A 20,518-nucleotide genomic window follows, 5' to 3' on the forward strand; every position below is an offset into this window, starting at 1 on the left:
AAACGTAGTTGTTGGAGAAAAGTTATACAAACATTTTTAATCTCCTCTACCACAGAAGAGGTTTAGGTGATGATGTGTGTATAATACTTTCTACCTCAGGTTTTTTTTTTTCAAGTATGTACAATAAAAGTAAGAAAGACAATTAATGGTATATCTATTATGTGTGAAGAGTCTCATCTGGTCATCATGCTTTATCTAACTTTTCTGACTTTTAAAGAATAATTAAAGTAAATTAATTGATTTTCTCACCACTCATGAGGGAGAATCATGAATTCCTTGTTAACCCTTTTAATCACATGTAACAAATTCACTGAAATGAATTTCATTACTAGTATTTGTTGGTACTGGATCAATGTCATTATATGGAATGCAGTTTGAAGGTCACTGAGTGTGCCAAAGACATAACTATTCATGTGCTTTGACAAAAATGTTAACTCCGAAATTGTCATTCTGTTTTTTAAGATTTTCTGGGAAAAAGAAATTTTGTGAACACAACAACCAGTGCAATTGGGAAATCTCTCGAGATTTGCAAGAAACATACAACTTCACACTCACAGCTGAAAATTACTTGAGGAAGAGGAGTGTCAATACAATTTTTAACCTGACGCATCGAGGTGAGGTTAGAGTTGGCAGCTCACTCTGGCCATTGACATACCTTTGACACACCATGCGATCAAGTATAGTGTTGGAGATTTTTACCTATTTAACAGCCTATGTGAAATTTATACTTCATGCCTATAGTTTATGCCATGAATCTTCTTAGATGCACTCATCCCCTATTATTTGTTTGTTTTAGTATCTTAAGCAGCAATGAGCTAAGCAACTTTGAAACCAGTACTCTGACATATATTTATTTACTGTTTTATCTCATAGGCTCCCTAATTTCTCTCATCTAGATTACTATTATTTTAAGTCATGTATAGATGTGCATGTGTGCAGGCTTGTTTCTTATGTACTTAAAAATGTTTTTATTCTGTTTAGTTTTAATATATCAAAAAGACATTAAGCTGTCTGTAATAATCTAGTAATTACTTTCTATATTTTTGAATTGCTATATTATTGAGTGTTGCTGCATTCTATTTTACTACTACATAGTATTTCATGTAAATATACAATATCTTTTTTTTTTTTTTGTACCGGGGATCAAACTCGTGATCTTGTGCTCGCAAGGCAGGCAGTGGAACCACTGAGCTAAATCTCTGGCCCAATACACAATGTCTTATTCATCCGTCTCCTTTTTTGTTGGGTTTATATTTTATTTTATGTTTGTTTGTTTGTTTGTTTTGAGACAGGTCTCACTATGTAATTCAGGCTGGCCTTGAACTCACTATGTAGTCCAGGTGGGCCTCAAACTCATGAAAATCTTCCTGCCTCAGCCTCTTGAGAGCTGGGATTACAGGCATGTGCCACCACACCCAGATTTCATGCATCTCTTTCAGTGGATACAAATTTGTATCAAGATTTTTGCTTTGGATTACAGTTTTAAATTGACATGAGCATTTTTGTATGTGTGTTCAGTATATATCTAACAGTTGTTTTTCTGGAGTACATAGCTAAGAGTGGAATTGGTTCAGACATAGAATAGATACGTTTACCATATGAAATCATATTAAAGTATTTCTCAAATGGTTATCCCAAATTATTTCCCAAAGTGGTTATCCCAAATGTCCTCCCCAATACATGCCCATCCTATGGATTCACATATTTTCTCAAAGTTGGTACTGTCATTCTTAATTATTACCAACTGAATTGATGTTATGATAGCCTTGACCCTTACATCCTTGAGGTTAAATCTCTTTTTCTTACATTTTGAACACATCTGTTTCCTCTTTTATTAAATACAAGTTCATGCTGTTGCCTACTTTTCTATGGCTTGTTCATGATTTTTCCACTGTTAAGAGTTATTTCTATATTCCTGATGCTAATTCTTTGTTATTGATTGCTATATTGCTAATATCTTCTCACACTTTGTAATTCTTCATTTTCTTTTGCATGTCTATTGATAAACAAAAGTTCTCAATTTTAATACAGACAAATATACCAAAATCTTTCAAAGAAATCTTTCAAAATCTTCTGTATCCCAGGATCAGAAAAATAGTCACCAATAATTTTCTACTTAGAATTTTAAAGTTTTGTTTAGAAAGACAATTAAATCTCTATTCCATCTAGGACTACTAAATAAGGTAGAGATATTAGACAGAATTTTTCTTATGAGTAACCATCCTTCCATTTCTATTAATTAAATAGTTCTTCTTTCCCTGCTGATTTAATCTGGCAACTATCACTGTTGTGTGTGCTGAAGTCATAGACTCAACTCTGCTGGCCAGTTTGTCTATTTCTGCACTGGTATCACACTAACTTGATGAGCTCTTTGGTCTCCTGCCAACTACTCTAGATTGGCCTTTGTACTGGCCACACAGAACTTGTAGTTCGCTTCACACCCAGAGGCTTCTAACTATGGCAGAGTCACTGAAAGAATAATATTGGTATGCTCCCTTTTCTTGAATAGAGAAGTGGCTTTTTAGTTAAGCTCTCAAACCCAGCTCTCATTTTAATAGAGACTCCCCTTTTCTGGTTTTATTCTTACCTCTGCAGCTCCTGCTTCCCCACTCTCTTCACAGGCTCATCCTCACTGCCCAGACCAACATTTGCAGTTCCTCAGGCCTTGGCCCTGTGCTTTCTCTCCTACTATTTAGTGATTTTTCTGTGTATGATCTCATGCATGCTTGTGGTTTTAGGAACTTCCTGTACCCACGTGGCAAGGTTCTCTCAGCTATAGATTTGTATATCTGACTATGCCCTTCACCTCTCCACTGAAACACCACAAACTTGTCCAAAACTGACCTCACACTATTGCTCCTTTCTGAGATGTTGTCCTCTTCTGGTGTATCTCATCTCTGTGAAAGGCATGACCTACAATCTTCTTTCTTGTAAGTTAATTATGAAAATCATCCTTTCACTTTTTTCATGTACCACTCCTTCTGCAATTGCTACTTGCTTTTTTCTCTTAAATGTTTTCTTGCACCTACTCACTTCTTTCCATTAGCATAATTACTGCTAGTCCAATGCACTACCCTTCTTACTTGGACCTCAGATATAGCTTTGTACCTTATAGACAAGTATCTTGATATATCACCTCCTGCCTCCCACCTTCAAAACCAACAGAGCATTTTTCTTAAAACACAGATAGTCTTGCACACTGGGACATGTAGAGCCCTGCACAGGTCAGTCACTACCCTCTGCTTTGCTCTTGCTCTGTTAAAGTAAAGTCATGAGCCTTCTATTTCACCTGAATGCACTGCCTCCAGATTCAGTACTAGAGGTTGAACCCAGGACCTCATGTATGCTAGGCATGCACTCTAGCACTGAGCTATAACCAGGCTTTAAAATTTTTATTTTGGGGCCGGGGATTTAGCTCAGTGGTTTTGCCGCCTGCTGCACAAGCGCAAGGACCTGAGTTTGATCCCCGGTACCAAAAAAAAAAAATTTATATTGGAATAGATTTGTTAAATTGCTCAGACCACCCTTGAATTTGCAGTCCTTCTGCTTCAGGCTCCCAAGTAGCTGGGATTATAGGTTGCAACATCATGCTCAGTTTCACAATCCCTTTTGATGCAGAACCTTTATACATGTTGTTCATTTTTTTCTAGGATGCTCTCCCTTCCTCTTTTACCTATTAAACTTGTATAGCGATATTTTGGATTTTAGCTTATTCACCATGTCACCCTCCAATATCGCATGAACAAAACTGAGCAACTGTCCCTAAGGAGCTTATATGCTGAGGTATGTTGAGGGGATAGTTGGAAAAAGTAGTGTAGGAATTTATATAGTAAACACGAAAGCAAGACAATAAAATAATTTAAAAGTAATTTTAAGTCCTATTTAGAAGATAAGATTCAAACAATGGGATGGAGAATGCTTGAAGATGCTTCTTTAGCTAGTATTTTTAGGGAGAATATTGAGGGAATCAAGTCCTAATGGATGACAAGGGGCTAGCAAACATCTAGAAGAGCATTTGACAAATGTGGTTGGTGGATAGAGATCATATTATGAGTGAAATTTGGAAAGGAGTTGATGAGGCTTACATAGAGAAAACATGTGGATTAAAAAGGAAAAAAAATTAGGTTGACTTTTAGCCTAAACAACTGAGTAAATAATTATTGGCAAGTGGCAGCCCAACAAGGTTTTGTTAATTGTAGTTGTAAAATCTTGCCACAGAGTCAGCTGAGTAGAAACAAGGCATGGCTGGACTCTCTCCATGCCAGATCCTCACTTGATAGCCTGGCTTCGGGTTTGGATGGTGGACACTGGCATTGGGAATACTGGTGCAGGATGAAAGGGTTGTTCTGGTCTGTGACACAGAAAGGTCTATGGTGGTACATTTAATGTGTCATGGTTACCCGCAGTGACCATAGCTTGGGAAACCCTAACAAAAGCATTATACTTCCAGGACTCAGCTGCCATGTCCCTGTGGGGAAAGCAGCTTGATAGGTTAGTGCTTTACTCTATCCTCTTCCCAAGATCATAGGTGATCCCTATCAATAGGATAGGGTTTGGGTTGAGTTGGTTTAATGCCCCATTCTGTCTGTCCTGCCCTGAGACTACTGCCTCTGTGGACACCAATTTTCTTTATGGCTTAGCCCAGACCGTTCAGCCTCTGTTTTCCAGTCCAAGAAAGGAGACCATGTCTTGTATAAACTTGACAAGTCCAAAAATATTGCCCATAGAATTGGAAGTATCAGACAATTCCAGTGCCACTAAAGACACTCTTGTACCTTGACACTATTTGGTCATATTCTCTACTTACGTAAGCTTGTATAGGGGGAGCATCACCTCTAGATTAGAGTTGGAGGGTAGGTAACTAGGGTACTATCACAAACCACACCAGGACATGTGCTTTAAAGAGAAATGGGAAAAGCAATGACTAGAATACTAAGATTGGGATTTCACAGTTGCTGTTCAGTCAGGTGGTTGCCTGGCCCACTTCTACCTGCACCAAACATGCATTTCCTAACACACACTGCAATGCCAAGATTCTCCTGCACTAGAGTCAGTATTTACCGCCCTAGTGAGATCGGGTTCTACCCTGTAGGAGCTGACTTGATGTCCTTCCTTAAGTTTTTGTGTGAGATGGCAGCTACCTCTTCCAGTGTCTCCATATGACGGGGTGCGTGGGAAACCCATTGCCTTCCATTTGAGTGTGCCCATTCTTGTATTGTTTGGGCAGTGAAAGATGTTCCTTGATCAAAGTGAAGTCTCATGGGGTATTCAAAAATATGACATTAATTTCTCTCGAGAGAGGGCATGGTAGTTCCTGATCCACATAAATTGACACATATTTATCCTTTTCAGCCAGAAAATTGTTGCCACAGTTTTTGTGTCCATATAGGGATTTTTAATAGTCTATTCTCTCAGTTATATTCTCCTAGCCAGGAGCTAGCCTGTTGGCAACAGGCAGTGAATTGGTGAAAATTCAATGAGTCACAGAGGGAAGAAGGCTGCTGAGGAGGTGATAGCAAGGGTTTTTCCTTTTGTTCTGATCTCTCTGTTAGTCCCTTTTCTCTTTTATTTTTTGACTTTCTTTTCTCTGTATTCTCTTTTTCTCCTCCATCTCAGTTTTTCACCTCCTTGCCTTCCTTCTCCTCCTCTCCACCTTTCATATATGTACCAGGGGCCTGCATAGAATAAGAATTAACCAGTGCTATAACTTAAACAGTAATATTCAAGGCCATGTCAGGGTAATCCTTAACAAAATTGTACTGATAAGAGCCAAACAAACCAACTGCAAATATATTAACAGATTTCAACAATCTCACAGCATCCCTCAATCTCTAAATGTTCTCTGCCAATCCTCATACCCCTTTCCACCTACACAAATATTCTCTCAAACCTCAACACTAGACCTTTACCCAAATTATGAATATAATTCCAGCAGAGTCCAACTTCCTGTCTATTTTTCACCTATTGACATTCCTCTTACCTCCCTTTCTTCCCACTGACATAGCCCTCTTATTTCAGCTTCTTCTTTCCTTCCCCTCACCCTCCAAATCCCAGACAATTGCAAATGGAAATATAATATAGTCTGTAGGGGATATTGATAAAAGGATAAAATTATCAAAAACAGCTGTTAATGTTTGTGACTGATAAGTTATCAAAATAAGTTTTAGTGTTTACAACATGTTGATGCTGTTATATCAGGACCATTCTCTTCTTATAACACAATGACTAGGTCCAACTCAAATAAATTGAACAGGTTGTAGAGGTAGACAATCCCTTTTCACAAAAAAGCTAAGATCACCTCACTGGAAGACAGAACCTAACTAAAGAGATCTTCATGCCAACAAAAAATTCTCTGCACTCTTTTTGACCTCAATTCTCAGCACAAAAAAAGGGAACATGAAAAGGCAAAGCCAAAAAATTCCCCAAAGACTCTGAACTCTCCAAAAGCAGATCCAAGAGGCACCAATGGAGAGGAAATGAAACACAAAATAGCTGAGCTGCATGAAATGATTAAAAAAGAAGCAAAGAAACTCATTGAGCTCAAAGATGCTATAACCCAAAAGATAGTGGAACTAACAAATTGACCGATGTAGTTATTAAAGAAACAAAAGAAACATTAGAAGAGCTGACCAAAACAATTCAAAACATGAATGATAAATTTACAAAAGAAATAGATTCCATGAAAAGGTGCCAACCTAAAATTGCAAAGACGAAGAATTCTATTAAATATATGAACAGTAGAAATGACTAATGTGAGGAGTCTCAGACCTCAAAGACAGAGTGGAAATACATGATGATATACTCAAAGAAACCTTTAAAATAACAAAAGAGCAAATAAAATTCATTCAACAGCTACTAGATAATGCTAAGAAGAATAAGGCTCATTGGAGTTAAAGTGAAATTATATTGAATAAAAATTTGCTTACAGAAATCATAGCAGAAAACTTTCCAAGTATGGGGAAATAACCCAACGTACAAGTAAGTGAAGCTTACAGAATGGCAAAAGTTATGATGAAAAAAGAAGTTCCTCATGACACATCATAGTCAAAATTTCAGAAATCTCACACAAGCACAGAATCTTAAAAGCTGTCAGAGAAAAGAAAAAAAAATTCACTGATAGAAAAGATTAACCCACTAGAATAACAGCAGACTTTTCATCATAAACTTTGAAGGCCAGGAGAAATTAGAATGAAGTATTTCAAGCTCCCAAAAGAAAACAACTTCCAACCTAAGCTAATATATCCTGCAAAACTGTATTTCAAAATCAATAAAGAAATAAGGAAATTCCATGACAAAAATCCTAAACAAATTCATGAACACCAAACCAGCATTCCAAAAAATATTAAAGAATTTCCTAAACAGAAACAACAAAGCTAACAAATACAAAAGTCAGATGGAATAAATACATCAAATAATATGAGTAGTTAAACAAAAAGGAAAAAATAAAGCAGTCAACAAGAGATGAACAATGCAATGACAAGAATAAGTCAATACCTTTCAGTAATAACTCTCAGTGTAAATGGCCTTAAATCCCCAATTAAAAGATACAGACTGGCAGACTGGATTGAAAAAAACCAACTTAATAGTTTGTTACATTTGAGAGACTCATCCAAAACAATTCCTAGACTAAAAATCAAAGAATGGAAAACAATATTCCATGCACTAGGACTGTGACAGCATACAGGGGTAGCAATTTTATTCTCAGACAAAATGGACTTCAAGATAAAACTGATCAAAAAGGGCAAAAAAGGTCACTACATTTAGTTAAGGGAATAACTCAACAGGAAGAGATAACAGTTGTAAATAGATGCACAGCAAATACCAGGTCACCCAAGTCCATAAAACAAATACTGATGGTCATAAAGATCAAATAAACACCAACATAATCATACTGGGAGACCTTAACACCTCACTGTCACAAACAGACAGACCAACTAAACAAAAAATTACTAAAGAAATATCAAAGCTGAACCACCCCTTCAAATAAAAAAAATTAATAGTTATCTATAGAGTGTTCTACCCTACAACAGAGTACACATTCTTTCCAGAAGCAGACCAAAATATTAGTCCAAATATTAGCCCATAAATCCTGCTTAAACTGAGCATGGTGGCACATGGCTATAATCCCAGTATTTGGGGGGCTGGGCCAGGAGTATCACTATGAGTTTGAGGCCAGCCTACGGTACATAGTGAGTTCAAGGGCAGCCTGGACTACATAGCAAGACCCTGTCTCAAAAAAACCCAAAATTAATTAATTAATTAATTAAAAAATAAAAATAAATACATCTTGCTTAAGTAAATACAAAAGAGTCAAAATCATTCCATGTATAATATCAAATTATGGCACACTGAAATCAGGAATCAATTGAAAAAGAAACCACAGAATTTTTTTTTCATATATCCTTTTATTGGTACATTTTAGATGTACAATATAATGACATTCATCATTGGAAACATGCACCTTTACATATTCTCTTGGTTCTTATTTTTCCTCCCTTCTCCTGCCCTCCCTTCAACCCCTCCATCCTTCCCTATTTACAAAGACTTTGTTTCCTTTTTCTCATTTTCTCATATTAATTCCATTCCCTTCTTTCCTTTCCCCTATCCCTCCCACTTCCCCTTCCCCTTTGCCCCTTTTCTTCCTATTTCCCATTATCTATTATACCTTTTAGTCCTTATTTACACTTTCAGTTTCTCACACTAGAGAAACTATTCGATATTTACACATGTGTGTCCTATTTATTTCACTTAAGAGTATCACCTTAATGTGCATCCATGTACCAATAAATGTCTCTAATTTCTCGTTTTTGATAGCTGAATGGTACTCCATTTTATTTAAAAAACATTTTGTTTATTTGGTTTATTTCACTTAAGAGTATTGCCTCAATGTGCATCATTTAGCCATAAATGTCTCTAATTTCTTGTTTTTGATGGCTGAGTAGTACTCCATTTTATTTTTTAAAAACCCCACATTTTCTTGATCTAGTCTCCAGTTGATGGGCATTTGGGCTGTTTCCAAGTTTTAGCTATTACAAACTGTGCTTCTATGAACATGGGTGCACATATATCACTGTGGTATGATTCTTTTAATTCCTTGGGGAAGATCCCCAGCAGTGAAATAGCGGGGTCAAATGGGACATCCAGTCCTAGTTCTTTGAGGTATCTCCATACTGATTTCCGCAGTGGTTGCACCAGTCTACACTCCCACCAGCAGTGGAGCAGGGTTCCTCTTTCCCCACAGCCCCACCAGCATTTGTTATTGGTTGATTTCATGATAGCAGCCATTTTTTCTGGAGTGAGGTTGAATCTCAGTGTTGCTTTCATTTGCATCTCTCGAATGACCAGTGATGTTGAACATTTTTTCATGTATTTATTTGCTATTTCTACTTCTTTGTCTGAGAAATGTCTGTTCATTTCAGATGCCCATTTTTGGACTAGGTCTTTAAATTTGGGAGGTCTGATTTTTTTAAGTTCTTTATAGATTCAAGATAGTAGACTTTGTCTGAGGAAGAGGACATGAAGATTTTTTCCCATATTGTGGGTTGTCTTTTCACACTACTGGTGGTTTCTCTTGCTGTGCAGAAGCTTTTTAATAAGAAGAGATCCCCCTTGTTGACTGTTTGTGCTAGTTCACAGGCAACTGAGGTTTTTTTCACAAAATCTTTTCCTACACCGATGTCTTCAAGAGTTCTACCTAACCTCTGTTCCAGCCAGTTCAGTGTTTCTGTTTTTATATTTAGATCTTTAATCCATTTTGATTTTAGTTTAGTGCATGGTGAAAGATATAGGTCTAGTTTTAGTCTTTGAAACCCAATTTTTCCAGCACCATTTATTAAAGAAGCTATCTTTCCTCCAGCGAGAGTATTTGGCTCCTTTGTCAAAGATGAGGTGGCTGAGTGTGTCTGGAGTTGTTTCTGCATCTTCTAATGTGTTCCACTGGTCCTCAGGTCTGTTTCTTTGCCAGTACCATGCTGTTTTTATCACAGTAGCTTTGTAGTATAGTTGCGGGTTGGGGATTGTCATACCCCCTGCCATGTCTCTGTTACCTGGAATTGCTTTTCCTATTCTGAGTCTCTTCTTGTTCCAAATGAATTTTTGGATTGTTTTCTTAAGGTCCATGAAGTATTCTGCTGGGATCTCAATTGGAATTGCATTAAATCTATGTAGCAGTTTTGGAAGTATGGCCATTTTCACTATATTAATCCTTCCTACCCAGGAGCAGGGGATGTCTGTCCATTTTCTGATATCATCTTCAATCTCTTTTCATAGTGCCATAGTTTTCAGAGAAGAGGTCTTTGATTTCTTTCATTAGGTTAATTCCTAGGTATTTCAGTTTTTTGGATGCTATTGTGAAAAGAATTATTTGATCTATTTCTCTCTCAGTGAGTCTGTCATTTGTGTAGAGGAAAGCTATTGATTTTTGTGTGTTGACCTTGTAACCAGCTACTTGACTGAATTTGGTTATTAAGTCTAGAAGACTTTTGGTGGAGTTCTTGGGGTCTTCTATATAGAGTATCATGTCATCTGCAAATAATGACAATTTGACTTCTTCATTTCTATCTTTATTCTTTTTATTTCTTTCTCTTGTCTAATTGCAATGGCTAATGTTTCCAAACCTATATTAAACAAGAGTGGTGATAGTGGACATCTTTGTCTTGTTCCTGATTTTAGTGTGAAGGATTTCAGTTTTTGACTATTTAGTATGATATTGGCAGTTGGTTTTTCATAGATGGCTTTTATCAGATTGAGGCAGAGACCGTCTATTCCGATTTTTTGTAGGGTTTTTTTATCATAAATGCACGTTGGATTTTGTCAAATGCTTTTTCTGCATCTATGGAGATAATCCTATGGTTTTTGTCCTTGGCTGTATTGATATAGTGTATTACATTGATTGATTTGCATATGTTGAACCATCCCTGCATCCCTGGGATGAATCCCACTTGGTCAGGGTGCATGATGTTCTGGATGATCTTCTGCATTCTATTTGCCAGTATCTTAGTAAGGATTTTTGCATCTATGTTCATTAGTGAGATTGACCTATAGTTCTCCTTTTCGGTTGGGTCTTTCTCTGCTTTGGGGATCAAGATGATGCTTGCTTCCAGGAATGAATTCAGGAGGATTGCTTCCCTTTCAATTTCATTGAAGAATTTAAACAGTAGTCGCAGTAGTTCCTCTCTAAATGTCTTGTAGAATTCATCAGTGAAGCCATCAGGACCCGAGCTTTTATTGGTTGGTAAGTTTTTAGTTATGTTTTCAATTTCATTGATTGATATTTGGTTGTTTAGAATTTTTAGATCTTCTTCATTCAACTTTGGTAATTCATACATATCTAGGAATCTGTCCACTTCTTCTGTGTTTTCCATCTTATTGGCGTCTAGGTTCTCGAAGTAGGTATTGATGATCCTCTGGGTTTCTGCTGGGTCTGTTGTAATTTCACCCTTTTCATTCCTAATTGAATGGATTTGGGCCTTTTCTTTCCTTTTTCTGATAAGGTTGGCTAAGGGTTTGTCAATTTTGTTTATTCTTTTGAAGAACCAATTCTTGGCTTCACTGATTTTTTGTATTGTTTTCTTAGTCTCCATTACATTGATTTCTGCCCTGATCTTTATAATTTCCTCTCTTGTATGAGCTTTGGGTTTGTCCTGCTCTTCTCTTTCTAAGACCATGAGGTTCAGCATCAGGTTTTTTCATTGGCTCGCTCTGTTTTCCTAATATGAGTATTCACTGCTATGAATTTCCCTCATAAGACTGCTTTCATTGTGTCCCATAGATTCCAATATGTTGTTTTGTCATTGTCATTTATTTGAAGGAACTGTCTGATTTCTCCTTTAATTTCCTCTGTGACCCATTAGAAACCACAGAATTTTACAAACACCTGGACATCAAGTGATGCACTCTTGAACACTCAGTAGGTCAAAGAAGTCAAGAAAGAAATTAAACAATTCCTAGAATCAAACAATAATGCCAGTACAACATGTCAGAATCTACAGGACATAAAGCAATCTTACAAGGGAAGTTTATTGCTCTGATACACCCATTAGAAAAAAGAATGTGCTTAAATAAATAATCTAATGATAAACTGGAAGATACTACAAAAAGAATAGTCCAAACCCAGTGCAAAGAAGTAAACCATAAAGGTCAGAGTGGAATTAACAAACTTGAGTCTAACAAAATAGAAAGAATCAATGACTGGAAGAGCAAATTCTTGAAAAAAATAAACAAAGTAGACAACTTCTTAGGCAGTCTTACCAAAGAAGGAAAAACAGAACCATATCAGTATTACTAGGAATGAGTGAAATCACCGTGGGCACCACCAAAATTCAGAAGATTATTAGTAACCACTTTCAAGATCTATTTACCAATAAATTGGAGAATCTAAAAGAGATAGATTCCTAGATACATATGAATTATGAAAACTGAGGCAAGAATATATAAAAACCCTAAAGTCAAAAATAGGCAATCAAATTGAAGCAATAATAAAAAACCTATCAACTAAGAGAAGCCCAGGACCCACTGGATTCACCACTGAATTTACAGGAACTTCAGGGAAGATACAACACCAATACTTCTTAAACTTTTTAATGAAACTGAAAGGGAAGGAGTACTTCCAAATTCATTCCTGTAAGCTAGCATTACCCTGATTTTAAAACCAGACAAGTAAACAACTAATATAGAAAACTACAGGACAGCCCCTTTTAATGAACATAGATGCAAAAATCTTCAACAAGATACTGACAGAATTCAACAATACATCAAAAAGATTGTACATCATGACCAACTAGGCTTCATCCCAGGGATCCAAGGATGGCTCAACTTACACAAATCAATAAATGTAATATGCCACTTAAACAGAAGCAAACATTTTTTTAAAACACAAGATCTTCTCAATACATGCAGAAAAACCCTTTGGGAGAGGAGGGACAACATCCACTGATGTTAAAAAAAAACCTGAAGAAAACAGGTAGAGAAGGACCTTATCTCAGAATGATAAAAGTCATTTATAACAAACCTACTGCCAACATCATATTAAATCAGATAAAGCCGAAAGGTTTCCCTCTAAAAGCAGGTAGAAGATAAGGATGTTCACTATCACTACTCCTGTTCAATATAGTTCTTAAATCATTAGATAGAGCAGTTATTCAAGAGAAAGAAATAAAAGGAAAGGAAGTAAAGGGAAGTTATAGGAAAAGGAGGAGTCAAGTTATCTCTACTTGCAGATGACATAATCCTTTACATAGAAGACCCCAAAAATTCCACCAAAAGACTTCTAGAACAAATAACCAAATTCAGAAGTATAGCATGATATAAAATTAACATACAGGGGCGGGGATTTATCTCAGTGTTTCCATCTCCTGCCTCGCAACTGCAAGGTCCTGAGTTTGATCCCCTGTACCAAAAACAAACAAACAAACTAAAATCAACACACAAAAATCAGTAGTGTTCCTGTACACTCACTGAGGAAAAAAAAATAGGAACACTATGCCATTCACAATAGCATCAAGAAAAATCAAATATTTAGGAATTAACCTAATCTTGAAAGCAAAAAACTTCTATAACAAAACTACAGTTTTCTGAAAAAGGAGATCAAAGAGGGTATCAGAAAACGGGAGGATATCCCCTATTTCTAGATAGACAGAATCACTATTGTCAAAATGGCCATCTTTCCAAAACTGATATGTAGATTTAACACAACCCCAAGTAAACTACCCACAGTATTCCTGAAAGTACTAGAGAAAAGAATCCTAAAATTCATAGGGAAGCAGAAGAAACCCAGAATAACAAAACCAATCCTGGGCAACAAGAATAAAGTAGTGCGAATCACAATCCCAGATTTGAAGTTGTATTAGAAAGCAACAGTGATAAAGACGGCATGGTACTGACACAAAAATAGACATAAGGGTCAGTGGAACAGAATAGATGAAGCAGAAACAACCCCAAGCACATTCAGCTATCTGAACTTAGACAAAGGGGCCAAAAACACATGCGGGAGGAAAGATAGCCTCTTTAATAAATGGTTCTATGAAAACTGGCTATCTGTGTCCAGAAGATTGAACCTAGATCCATATCTCTTGCTAACATCAGAATAGAACAAAGATCAATATATTAAAAAGAGTAACATTTAATTGCTGAAAGATAAAATAGGTAAAATTCTTGAAGTCATAGGTGTAGGCAAGGACCTTATGAACAGAATCTCAGTTGTACAAGAAATAACATCAAGAATCAACAAATGGGATAATATCAAATTAGGAAGCTTCTGCACAGCAAAGGAAACAACCAACAGAGTGGACAGACATCCTACAAAATGGGAAGAAATTTTACCAGCTACACCTTGGACAGAGTACTTATATCTAGAATATATAAAGAACTCAAAATATCTAGACCCCCCAAAAAGAAAAGACCCACTCAAAAACTGGACAAGTAAAATGAATAGAGATTTCACAAAAGAAGTACAAATGGCCAATAAATACATGAAAAACTGTTCAACATCTCTGACCTTTTCAGAAGAGCAAATTAAAGCCTAGATTCTTACTCCAGAAGGAATGGCTATCATCAAGTTATCAAATAATAGCAAATACTGATGAGACTGTGGGGGAAACAGAAGCCTTCTACATTATTGGTAGGAGTGTAATAGTTTACAACCACAATAGAAATCAGTATGGAGATTCCTCAAGAACTAAAAACAGAACTTCTATTTGACCCAGCTATTCCCCTTGTAAATATTTTCCCAAAAGAATTACACTTGAAATTACAATGGTACATGCATATCCGTGCTTATAGCAATACAATTCATAACAGCCAAATCTTGGAAGTGGCCTGTACAGATGAATGGGTAAAGAAAATGTGGTATTTATACACAATGCAGTACTACTATTCTATAAAGAAGGACAAATTTGAGTCATATTTAGGAAAATGAATGCATCTTAAAACTATAATACTAAGTGAAATAAATCAGGCATGCAAACCTAAATAGTGCATGGTTTCCCTTATATGAAAAGCCCAAAGTTTAAATAAAGAGTAAAATAAAAGATAGATAGTAGGAAACTGGGAGATAGATCTTTTGCAGATGGGAAGAGGACCAAGAGATGAAGGGAAAAGGAAGGGACAGGAGGGGAAGGGGATGTAAAAAGTATTAAGGTATGTCTTATATATGTGTACCAATTCCCCATGTAATTATTATGTATTGCAAAAGTATTAATAAAAATGAATTTTTAAATGTAATTAAATATAGTGGTAGAGGTGGCCAGTAGACCATCACTATTGCATGTAATTTGGCCTGTTGGGCAGAACATCCATTTCCAGTCTCAGTCTAAAGATGACCATCCAATGATCCAATGACTATTCTAGCCTCTGTATTCCATCAGCTTTTTGCTTGAACAGCTATCAGTAAACCATCAGCAGGCATGTTTTTGACTCTTGAGCTTCACATAGTCAGGAACCTTATAGGTTTCTTTGTCCTTTCTGTTTAGTTAGCTATTTGTTTATGGAATCTGTTAATCCCTTGGGATACCGGCTAGGCCTGATCTTAATTTCATTTAATTATTCACCTCTGTTGAGCCTGTCCAATTTTATTGCTGGAGTTTATAAGCACTTAAGTAAGAAGGAGATGTTCACATTGTAGTGTTCCATTTGGCACTGTGGCCATAAGATGCTCAGTCTGTGGACAGCGGAGTCCAATAGCAAGCAATGAGTTGCCAATTAAAGAAGTATTTCTGATGACTGCCTCAGGGGATGTACATGTCCAAAATCCAATAGGCTAGCACACCTCCATGGCAGTTTTTTATTGTCACACTGTTATGGCTTGTATCTGGATGTCCCCCCAAAGCCTCATGTGGTCATAGATGCAGCTTTTCAGAGGTAGCTAGATCTAGGGTATGTGATGCTGAGTTAAAGGTGTGATGCTGGAATTAAAGGTGCATGATTACTAAATCAGTCCACTTACTGTTTAAGCACAGTTCTGGGTGTGGATAATGGGAAGGTCCACTCTGGGTGTGGGTGGCACCATCCAAAAGGCAAGTAGCCTGAGAGGGATAAGAGGGAGAGGCAGGCTTCTGCTGCTGCTTCCCCTTCCCTGCCTTCTGCCTGTCATTCCATGAACTGCTTCTCCTCTGCTATGCTCCTCTGCTGTGCTGCTCTGCCTTGGAGCCTGCCAACTATGAACTGAAACTTCATAAACTACAAGCAGAAAAAAACCTTTCTTGCTTTAACTTTGGTGTTGGGTATTGTGTCTCAGCAATGAGAAAAGTAAGACACACACTCCCTAATTACATACGTAGAAGATCTGAACATCTGTGATTCCATCGGGCTAGCATATTCTAAAAGGTACTAAAAGCTGTGGCTGGATAAAAATTGTTGAATGGCTCCCAAGACTTGCTACTGCAAAGGTCCCTGTGTAAAATCAGTGGTGTTGTTGGTTACCTTGACTAAGAGGACCAAAAGGATACCCAGGTTGGATACATGCTGTCTCTATTACCTAAAGATACCTACTAGCAGCTATTGGACCCCCTTGTTATTAGATGCAATCAGGGCCAGCTAATATTGAGCATATCCAGAATATTTCTGGGGCTTTCAGCCCAGATGCCCTTGGCATTTAGCCTGCAGTGGTCCACTGTTGGTCTCCATGCCCAGGACCAGCCAAACTGAGCTGTTACAGGGTTCTTAGCAATATTTTCATCTGCATTAAGTCTTGCCTTAACACAATCATGTCCTGCTCCCTGCTCAGTGTGTAGAGCCCCTTTTGTTAAATAGCCCACTAGAGTTTGGGTAGCTTAGGTGCAGGCAAGAGTGGCTGTGCTACCATTATGGCTCAGATTCTCAGCTGACAGGGGCATAGTCCTCAGATGAGGGTAACAATCTGGGACACAATCAGCCAAACTCTCGGTGTCTATAATGTACTCAGTGGCCAAAAGGTCCCACACATAAGAAGATAACTAGATATGCACCAGGGGTCACTGTGTTGTCCCTAAGCCTCCTATTCCCATCAGTTTAATTTTTCCCATTAGGGGACTGGGAAATATTGTCATGTAACTCCTATATCCAAGAACCCCAGCTAAGTCTGAGCTTTTTACTTTTCCCTTTGATCTTGATAGGAGCTAAGAGGGCCATTAGCCTCCCGTGGGAGTCCAGAAACTTCAATCTCATCTTTAACTGTCCTGTTGAGCCTGAGACACTTGGGTCTTCAGTGCCCCTTTATCAGACACACCAGCTAGACTATAGGAAACTTCCCTAGCTTTTTTTGTCCTAGTCTGTCCTCCTGTCTTCCTTTTGTTTTCCTCTCAGATGCCACAAGAACCATTAGTAGTGAATTTTTTTCTTCCCTCTCAAAACGGCTCAGAGTCCATCTGAATCCTTACTTTCCAAGCCTTCCAGGAATGAGCAATCACATAAATGCCTGTCAAACAGGGAATCATGCACCAAGCTCCCTGTTTCCACATTTTTTCTGTCTCATTCCATGTAGCCAGTTCATTCACATCAGTGTACATGTATATGTGTCTATGTCCCATTTACCATTCGTTTTTGCCTTTATTCTCCAGCTGCATGTCCAGCTCCTGCACCCCCAAGCTGGCATCTGCACCTGGGCCACTTATGAGAAGGACTATTGTTTCTCCCACTTAGCCAATAAGCCATGGCTCCATCAGACTGTTTCCTGCTTGCTTCATTAACAGCTTGTTTGAGTCCAGTGAGACAGAACACACTCATACACAAGTTAGTTACATGAAGAAGATATGTTACATACAAAGAGACAGCAAACAATAACAAAAGTTGAGGACTTACTGCTAACCATGCCCCAAGGGCTCAGGAAAGCTGCCCAGAACCCATAGAATCTCCTCTGTGAGTTCCTCACTTGCACTGCAGCCAAAGGGCCTCAGAAAGTAACCTCTCTTGGGTTTTAGACTCTGGGGACATATGATTCACTGACACAGACATTCTATTTATAGTAGGGAGTGGAAAAATTCCCAGACTGTTACATCCACTCTCCCTCCCAATCTCAGGATGTTGCAACCTAGTACAGTCAACAGTTACTCTTCCTAACTATAGAATGGGATGGACTGGGTCAGTCCCAGTCTATCTGGAAAACTGCCACACATCTCTCAGGTAGCATTTCACTGTTTCATGTAAAATATAGAAGAAGCTGGACAACTATATCAGTTTCTCTGTGTCCTCCCACTGAGGAGGCTTATAGGTACCACACACCTTATCCCTACATACAGTGGAAATTGCACTGGACAATACTATTCTTTTTGCTTTTAACATTCACGCATACCTTACAGAATTTGAGGAGAGAATATAGTCTTGAATTTATCCAAATAGTTACCATTTTTGTTGCTTGTCTATATCCAAATTTACAAGTTTCCTTTTCATATCACTATCATGTCCCTCCAGCCCAAAGAACCTTATTTAGTATTTTTTTAAAGTTCTGCTAGTAAGAAACCTCCAGTTTTGTTTCATCTGATAATTTCATTTTTTTGGTACCAGGGATTGAACTCAGGACCTTGCACTTGCGAGGCAGGCTTGGTGCCATTGAGCTAAATCCTTGGCCCTCATCTGATAATTTCTATTTGCCTTCTTTCCTAAAATAGGTTATCAAATTCTGGATTAAGACTTATTTCAGCACTTTAAAGATGTCCCACTACCTTCTGGCTTCCTTGGTTTCTCACTTAAAATGTAGTTTTAATTACATTTGAATCATTCCTCTGTTATTATAGCCTATTTATGTAGCTGCTTAAAATTTGTTTTGGTTTTCTATAGTCTAATTATGATAGGTCTGGGCATACTTTTCTTTGAATTTATCAATCTCTGGACTTCCTGAATAGATAACTTTATGTAAATCACCAAACTTGTGGCTTTCCACCATTATTTATTCACTTACTACTTTGAAGCTATCTTTCTTCCCTATTTCTTTTTACATTGTTGCTGAGGGTGTAGTTCAGCAGTAGATTAGCATGTTTCCAGCACCAAAAAAGAGAGGAGGGAGGGGAGTAAAGAGAGAGAGAGAGAGAGAGAGAGAGAGAGAGAGAGAGAGAGAGAGAGAGAGAGAGAGAGAGAGGGAGGGACAGAGGAAGGAGAAAAGAAAAAAAGGAAAGACAAGAAAGACATTATTGTATAAGGAACTTGAGGCTCTGTTCCTTTTGTGTGTGTATAATTTTTTCTTGTCTTTGAATTGTATAATTTCTTTTGCTGTATCATCAAGGCTTTCTTGATTATTATTTAGCATAGATTTCTTTGGTTTTATCCCATGTGAGCTTTTTCTCCCTGAACTTCTTGAATCTGTAGATTTATGTCTTTCACCCGAACTGGGAGGGATTTTACAATCTTAATCACACATATTCCTGAGGCTTTGGTCATTTCTTTGAATCTTTTTTCTCCTTGTTGCCCCATGGGTTCATCTCTATTGATCTACTTTCTGGTTCACTGACTCTCATTTGTCATCTCTGTTCTGCTCTTGGTCCTCCCAAGTATGCTTTTTATTTATTTCATTGTATTTTCAAGCCTAAAATTCTTATTTTATCCTTTGTTTTCTGGCTGAGACTTTTTATATTTTCCATTTGTTTTCAGGATATTCAAGATTGCTTGTTGGAACAGCTTCATAATCATTGTTTAAAAGTCTTTGACAAATAATTTCAACCTTTTGTATTGGCATTTTTTGATGCCATTTTCCCATATGAGCTGAGATTTTCCTGGTTATTTCCATGCTGAATTATTGGGTTTTTATCCTGGACATTTTGTATATTATGTTGTGGGATTCTGAGTATACAGATCCTCTTGGGAATATCAGAGTTTTCTTTTGGTTGACAACTGATCTCGTTAGGTTTTCACTGCATTTCAACTTGCCTTTAGTGCTATGTGGTTCCAATGCAAGTTGTTTTCAGTTATTGCAGTGCTTTTTAAATCTGTTCTCTATGTGTGTGTCCCACTATTTTGACTGGTTCCTGGACAGAAGTCTGTTAATTCAGTCCTCAAAGGCTTTGTATGTTGAGTAAGAACAGGTCCAGGTGTGAGCAATTAGAAGGTGGGCACAGGCATTCACAAACAACTTCAAGGAGCCACTTTGTCAAGCACCATTCTCTCCAATATCTCCCTTGTGCTTTTTGGTTCCCTAGAACTCTCCATTTGGAAATTTAATTACCCCACTCTGTCACTTACTTGCACTATAGCTCTCACCCAAGGCCAACTGAGAACTGATTGGTAAACAAAACCAAGGGAAATTCCCTGCCAGTGCAGTAGAACCTGCAAGTCTGGTCCCTGTGCCTTTGTTGCTGTCTTTCTTTCAGAGTTCCCATGTGACACTCTGTGTACTTCATTTGTCTCACAACTCAATCCATCCAGGATTTTTTTTTTTTTAATTTCAGATACTGTGCTTTTCAGTTCTAAAATTTTCATTTGCCTCTTTTTTTAATGTTTTCTTTTTCTCTGCTGAGAACTTTTTTCCTTCTATTAATTTTAGATATGTTTACCTTTACCTCATGGAGCTTTTTTTTTTTTAACAGTTCCCCCATTGGGTCATCTGGAGGTTGTTATC

At 37.5% G+C, this 20,518-nt stretch overlaps 1 protein-coding gene across 1 annotated transcript in view; it reads left to right on the forward strand.

Annotated features, from left to right (window-relative positions):
- LOC110350101 (oncostatin-M-specific receptor subunit beta-like) overlaps positions 1–13,560 on the forward strand; it is a 48,562-nt gene extending 35,002 nt beyond the window's left edge. Inside the window, 2 exon segments of the mRNA XM_087189324.1 lie at positions 463–627; positions 629–13,560. Of these exon segments, the coding sequence (XP_087045450.1) occupies positions 463–627; positions 629–650 (187 nt within the window). The 3' untranslated portion in view covers positions 651–13,560.
- Positions 13,561–20,518: the final 6,958 nt, after the last annotated feature.

This window comes from Heterocephalus glaber, unplaced genomic scaffold (genome assembly GCF_053883595.1).
Source record: "Heterocephalus glaber isolate CG9 unplaced genomic scaffold, H.glaber_assembly_v1.0 deba00001538, whole genome shotgun sequence".
Classification (NCBI taxonomy): Eukaryota; Metazoa; Chordata; class Mammalia; order Rodentia; family Bathyergidae; genus Heterocephalus; species Heterocephalus glaber.